At 37.5% G+C, this 7,686-nt stretch overlaps 1 protein-coding gene across 1 annotated transcript; it reads right to left on the bottom strand.

Moving 5' to 3' along the window:
- Positions 1-4,251: 4,251 nt before the first annotated feature.
- Positions 4,252-6,273, bottom strand: LOC125232028 (ATP-dependent DNA helicase PIF1-like). Its single transcript, XM_048137639.1, has one exon. The coding sequence runs from the start codon at positions 6,271-6,273 to the stop codon at positions 4,252-4,254; it is 2,022 nt and encodes a 673-aa protein (XP_047993596.1).
- Between the last annotated feature and the right edge of the window lie 1,413 nt (positions 6,274-7,686).

Raw genomic sequence — 7,686 nt, forward strand, 5'->3', positions numbered from 1 at the left:
AAATTGCTAATACTATTGCTCTGACAAGACATACAATATAATGTTGCTACACCATATGAGCATCATGCATACACTAAAATAATAAAATATACGCCGTATTAACCCTTCAGTCATAGCTCTATGACCTATACCACAGCCTATACCTACACAAATCACTTTACAATGCTTAGTACGTGTCATCATTAATTACTCGCTGTTATAATAGTTATAATGATGAAAATAAATAATCAAGGCGCAATAAATCCCTTTCAGGCGAGCAACGACTATATCCTACACTTTAATTAACATACCTCGATTGAAAGAGAAATCTAATACAATATTTAGAGCTCTAAACTATAGGGGAATTGTGGTACGGAAAACAGGGGCTGACTCGTGGGTGGTGCACATTATCTAGGCCTATATACCCGGGGTAAAATCGCCGATGGAAACTAATACACACAATATAGTTGTGCAGTTATGCAGAGTTATTGCAGCCGTGAACAGCTAGATTAATAAATCCAATTAGAAAATAAAGTTTCCAATGAAATTAATATTTAAATTTGAAATCCCTGATTGACATACTGTCTCGCTTAATAACTAGAAAGTTTAAATAGTTATGATAGTTGATTGTATAACACAACTACCTATTTTCTTTCTTGTTAATTGTAGTTTTGTATCACAATACATAGTACAGCTTTACTGTAACGTTATTTTATTTTATTAGTATGTATGTTTGTTGTTTGTTACTCCCTCAATTAATTAATAAAGGAAACTGTGGCAAGTGTGGAATAAGCAGAACTGTCTTCTGAAGGATTACCGGACAAACACACCTTTAAAAAAAAAAAAAAAAAAAAAAAAAAAAAAAAAAAAAAAAAAAAAAAAAAAAAAAAAAAAACTTCTAATGCTTCAGGTTTTTGGTGTTCATGGGTGACAGCGATCTGTCTGCTCATTTGCCTTCTATACAATTTTACAATCAGATGTTAAAATTGAATGTTGTATAGTTTGTCCTCAAAACATCGGCAATAATTACATAATACTTGTTTAAGTATTAAACTAGTAACTAGCTAAGTTTACTTCTTCCTTTTTAAGTATAGGAGCCTTTTTTGTTGGCATCTATATAAATTAATATAATACTTACCAGGTTACTTATGTTATATGAACAAAGTGATATGACGTTTTAAAACAATATTTAGAAAATAGTATACTAAGGCATTGTATGGACTTACTTTTTAATTGCATAGTAATTGAATTTGACTTTTAATTCACCTTGGAATATAAATAAAAATTGTAACTGCGTATGCTTATTGCTTGCATTGCCAATGCACAAAAGGGAATTTGTTGCTACGCATAATTTTACATGAGATTTCTTGTACATCAGAAAAACCTTAAATGAAAACTGATGAAACTATAATGACCTTGACTTTAAAACGTAATTAATACTAATTTAAAAACATTTCATTAAAAGCCAAAAAGCGCCGTTCTAAGACCTTAGAAGTTGCAAACTAATCAGTGTTACCATAACCAGGGAATATCAAAAACATTCATAAGTTAAAGCTTAATATAATTATAACATTTTCAATAGGTTATATATAAAATAATAGGAATAACTTAACTTTAAATAATAGGAATAACTTTTAATTTGCTTGATGACGTCATCATGACGTCACATCATCAGATACTTAATACCATTAAGTAGGTACTCATACGAAATTTAACACTATATCATATTTTGATGTCCATACTTTATTTTATTTTCGCATTCAGTATTTGTATTGACATGCAAGGCTCTGAACATCTGCATAGTAAATAATATTTGTTGTCTCGGATTTGGATAGGAAGTATAATTAATAATCAAACGAACTTACCTGTGAAGTTTGATTACAATTATACGAGTATCCAAATCCGAGACAACAAAGTCCCGCCCCCCATCCCCGAAAATAACAATAAAATGGTTTCACGACACAAAAAGATCTACTCTAAAATAATGATGGGTTTACGCCGCAGGGCGCTGGGCTATGTTGAAGGTAGTAGGTATGCATGGCGAGAACTTGTTTTTTAAATTTTATATCTCTGAAATGTGTGACTTTGGACGGTACGATTCCGTGTGCTGCATAGTAAATAATATTTGTTGTCTCGGATTTGGATACTCGTATAATTGTAATCAAACTTCACAGGTAAGTTCGTTTGATTATTAATTATATTAACGAAGTTAACTTTTTAAGTAACGGATTAACGATTATCGAAGTTAACTATTTGATTAACGGTGCCCAGCTATGGGTCTACCCTATGTTCATACCTAGTTACATTCCATGATCGAATACAACGCTCTGTCTATCGTATAAACAATAAGCCTTGAAGCCGAAAAAATGTAGCGGACCAATGAGAAGGCACACTGACATTTTCTCCCGCCAGGCGGCGCCTGTGCAAGTGTCTAGGCATGTCACTGTCATTCATATGTGGGAGAGAGAAAAACATCATCTTGTCGCTCTCACATATGGACTAATAGGGTGGCGCCATCTGTCATAACCTGTGAATGTGCCTCCTCATTGGTACAATCCCAATAATCTGTTCCATCTAAATAATCTTAGTTTACCACTAAATTAAATACATATAGGTATGAAAGGTGAACTGCCCGATACGCGATACCCGCAGTTCAATCAATCAGCGGCTTACCCGCCCCATATTGGAGATGCCATTAATCCCATCGGCTCCACAATTTGTTACGTAAGATTAAAATCTTACCACTATTCACTATTCGACCCCGTTCAATGTTTGCTGCGAGCTAATGTAACTAGAAATACCAGTTGAGTTTGCGTTAGTTTTCGTTTTAAAATCCTGTCAACCATACATACCTCAGCAATTCCCGTCAACTTTGTACAAAAATTAAGGGAAAAGTTAAATTTGTTTTTATTAATTCCTATTTTGTTACCAAGATTTTGTTGATGAATTGAGATTTTATTAAGTTTTATTTCGTCATTAAGGTTCTCTTGTATCTATATTTTCTTAATTATAACAATTATCCTGTATATATCTTACGAAAGTCGAATTATATTACTAAATGTTGGTAACAAAATAGGATCAATTAAAATTTGCTGACGTGGCATTGTACAAAGTTGACGGGAATTGCTGACCTATACCCCGTTTTTTTTTAACCGACTTCAAAAAAGGAGGAGGTTCTCAATTCGACTGAATTTTTTTTTTTTTTTTTTTTATTTTTTTTTTGTATGTATGTTACTCGATATCTCCGAGAATCGTGAACCGATTTTCAAAAAAAATTTTTTAATCAATCGGGTACAACCCCGAGATGGTCCCATAAGCACCAAGTCGGGGTCTGATGATGGAATCCTGGAGAAATCGAGGGAACTCCTCAAATCTAAAAGGCATAAATATAGTGATTTTTGTGTTTTTATAAGAACAGGATGCATTTACGTCCGGAACAGTGACATTTGCTGCAGTGAAACTGCTGATGAAGATCAGAACGGAACTCCTTAAATCTGAACGGCACGCCTATAATGTATTTGGTATTTTTATTATAAGAACAGCTTGCATTAACGTTCAGAACAGTGGCATTTGGTGCAGTGGAACTTATGACGGTGATCAGAATGGAACCCCTCAAATCTGAACGTCACACTTATAGTGACTTTGGTATTTCTAAAGAACAGCTTGCATTTACGTTCAGAATAGTGACATTTGGTGCAGTAGAACTGCTGATGATGATAAGAACGAACCTCCTTAAATCTCCACGTCACACTTATACTTAGTGACTTTGATATTTTATAACCGACTTAAATAAAAAAAAGGAGGAGTATGTTACTCGATATCTCTGGGAATCGTGAACCGATTTAAATTTTAGGTAGGGTATTAGTACAGACTATATATTTCTTTCAAATGTAAAAAAGTATTTTAATGAATAAAAAAAGAGTATTAGTATATTCCTCTTGTATTCATAATGAATGTTACTGAGCTGATGATAGAAGGTATAACTCCTTAATAATTAGGATTTAATAAAAAGTGACGAGATGAGAACAATTGTTACCTGATGGTAAGTGCCACGTCGGTCCATTTACACAGTACTCACAGTAGCCATATGTACTTGTACTGTCTAGCACTGAACTGTGCCCGCCACATGAGATGACAGTTGTTTTTGTGTCATTCAGTAATTATAATTATACTAGCTACAGTGTTCTTACCTTATAAACACATTAAATTTGTATTATTAGTATTTAAGATTAACCGTGTCAGAAAACGAATGAAAGAAACTAACGAAAGAAATTACGGCAAATTGCGCAACCTCAACATTTCTTTAAGAGCCTTCTCGTCATGGGGTCTATTCAATAACTTGTTTGCATCTAAGTCCGATAAAACGATGCCTTCTAGTGTTTTAACTCGACTTAGAGCTACATAGGTCTGTCCTTTAGCGAAATTTTTTTTACCTAAATCAATAACTGCCTTATCGAGTGTTGTTCCCTGCAGTTTATGAACTGTTACTGCCCAACTTAAAATTATTGGTAGCATTCTTCGCTCAACATCTCCATATCCCCTCAGTGCCTGAAAGGTCGTGGAAGCAGGAGAAATTGCTACACAGCCATCGTTGTCTTTGATTTTAGCCCCAATAGTAGCATCGTCAAACTTAATCAAGACGGCTTCGGGTAATTCTCCTTCTTCCAACTGATCACGGCGCAGGGCGGGCCATTTAATTTTTTTTAAAATTCCCATTGCCCCATTTACTAGTCCATCGGAAACGGAAATGTTTCGCCTCAGCATCACTCGTGATTCGACGCCTAATTTTATGGTTGGCAAGAAGCCACCACAGTTATTGACGTCCTTAGGGATAACGTTCTCTGGTGGCTTCTTACCATACGTTGCCGTCTCGCGAGATTCATCTACAGCATTAAATGTGTAGACGCGTTGAACTTTAGCGTTTTCAGTGGTCATTTTGTCATTGTAACCGTCGACCTGTCTAACTGTAGGGAAAATGCGGACAGCAGCCCCGTCTGCAAAATCACCTGCCAAAGGTACATGTCGCCGCTCACATAATAATTGAAGTTGAGCTGTTGTTAAATCGCCAACTCGTAAGCTATTTAAAAGTTCAATGAACTCCAAATCATTGCGTTGTCTCATATTGATTGTCAGCTCGCAAAATGAAAACTGTTGCCATAGGTTCACTTCTGCTGAAAATCGAGGTGGTTGGATAAAACACCAATGTCCTTTTACAGGTGGGAGTTGCAGGATATCTCCAAAAAGCAGTATGTGGACTCCTCCAAATAATTTATTGTTATTCTTAAACTCCTGAAGGCGTAAGTGAATGATTCGCAAATTTTCATACGAAACCATTGAAATCTCATCGATTATAAGCCAGTGAATGTGCCGCCATTTCCGTCTCTCGTTCTCTAACCTCTGTCCTGATATTTTAGCGTAATTCATTGTGTTACTTTTTTCAATTGGGAGACAGAATATGGAATGTAATGTCTTGCCTAATATTTGACGTGCAGCAACTCCTGTCAAAGACCCAACTTCCACAAACTTAGCCTTAAGCAAAATATCGACAGTAGGTGCGTAGCATCGTTTGATATGTTCAACGAGCAGTTTTAGGACGAAAGATTTTCCGCTTCCTGCACCTCCTGTGATGAACATTAGCAATTGTTCCTCTTCACCTTGTAAATCTTTTTCCACAGCCACAGAAACTTTTTGGAAAAGATCTTTTTGCTGGACATTTAATCCTCTTATGTTTCCAAGGAAAACATCGTCGGGCATTGCGGATGTTTCAGATACGTCTTCACAATAATTGTCATCGTCGTTCATGATTTGTTCACCGTCACAAATTACCGGAGGAGGGTCATCATTATTATTGTGTGTATCGCGGGCAGCATTAAGTGCAACTGCTTGAACAAGAGCCTGCTGTATAACTTGTTCCGCGTGAGCAAATTCCTCGACACTCACGTTACGCTGTAGCGGTCTGAGTTCCCTTTGACGCCTAATGAAGCACGCCTCGGCAGTTTCTCCTTCAAGCAGAAGCTCACTTTCTTCGCGGAATGGCACGTGGCATACTATTAAACTGTAGTAGTAAGCTTCTTTATCACTGTTTAAAGTGAAATACCGTGTTCTTAATACTGCCGATTTATTTCTGATACGCATCCGCGTATTATCAAGCAATCGAATAAACCGTGATGAAGGTGCTTCATCGTCTCTTAACTCCAGATCTCCATCCTCCTCACTCCACGTAGAGTTGGACACAGATTCGAATCGAACAGCAAATTCAGCCAAGCTAATTTCTGCGAGTTCATCTGGACGCATTGTGTAGCGATCAAAAATATTGCTGTAAATAGCTGTATCATCGTCTCCATCGAACCGTAGTAACCTAAAACGTTCACCAGGCTTACAGCTATTTACGAACACTACTTTCCGTGAAGACATTTTCAGGGGCAAATGGCAAAGACGATATGCACATTCCGCCGCACTCACGAGCCGTTGTGACAAAATTGCCATTGAGACTGCAAAGAGTTGTCCCCAAACAGGACCACCTTGGCGTTTGGCCTTCGCAACTGCTTCACGGACAACTTCACCCGTGTCATGAGGCTCGCATTTGCTTGCGTATTTAGCAACGTAATAAGAAACTGAGGTGACGTTGCCGCAAGGTTGTACATCAATATTACCTTCCCACAGTTTCAGTAAAGTAGGATTGTAATTATTCACCATGGTTTCCTCGGCAGTCCTTTTTAAACAGCAAAACCTGCCGTTGTTCCCTAATGCTTCATCAGGATCTAAACATACGGTAGTTTCGCAGGGAGCCCTTGGGAAACCAAAACGGCACGAACAATCACTGCGATTTTTGTGACACGTGGCAGTATGTTTATGTATTTGCACATCTTCTATTAATTTCTGCAATATAGGGTCAGTGGGATTCAAAGAGCATGAGACAACTCTTTCAATAACCTCGATTCCCTCCGGCGTAGAAAAATCTGGTATATTATCGCACCAAACAAGCATATGTAGATGCGGACTCCCACGATTTTGGAATTCAATCCTGTACCAGAAATCCACAACTGGACCACCTAAACAATCGGGATCACGTTTAAGGAAACGCATGAGGGCATTCACACGAACTGTGAATTGTCTAGCGACAACTACTGGGTGCCTCTGAACTAAATCCAAGCGCTCCGGAAAGGAGAGACCCTCTGCTTCATTTACATTACGACCATCTGCTATTAGTAGAGCTTTGATCATGTCAGGCCAATTAAGATCGTTACAGGAGAATGTCAAAAACCAACTGGGAGGCCCCAAAGTGCGAACCATTGCAATAAGTTCGGAACAACATTTTTGCCAATAAGATGCTGAACCTCTGATATTTCTCATTGTCAGATGCATATTGTCTATAAGTCCCTGTGGTGTTTGCTCACCCTGGCCCTGACGCATGCGACAAGATACAGAAACACTCGACTTTGCTCGGTAATATTCTACTATTGACAAAGCAAAGAACAAATAATCATTTCGATTAAATCTTTTATCCATGCTCATTACTCGACTTTGAAAATAATCCAATGGTGTAATTGGAATATCTCTTTGCTCTCCGAAACCATTTTTCCCATCAGGAAACAGACTGTACCAAGCGAGTTCCTCTGTGCGTCTTTCGCGATCAACATTTAAAGGCGGCGCAGTTTTCCTTGTAATCTCAGCCAATCTAATCTCGTTATTGTTGTTACGGCCATC

This window comes from Leguminivora glycinivorella, chromosome 12 (genome assembly GCF_023078275.1).
Source record: "Leguminivora glycinivorella isolate SPB_JAAS2020 chromosome 12, LegGlyc_1.1, whole genome shotgun sequence".
Taxonomy (NCBI): domain Eukaryota; kingdom Metazoa; phylum Arthropoda; class Insecta; order Lepidoptera; family Tortricidae; genus Leguminivora; species Leguminivora glycinivorella.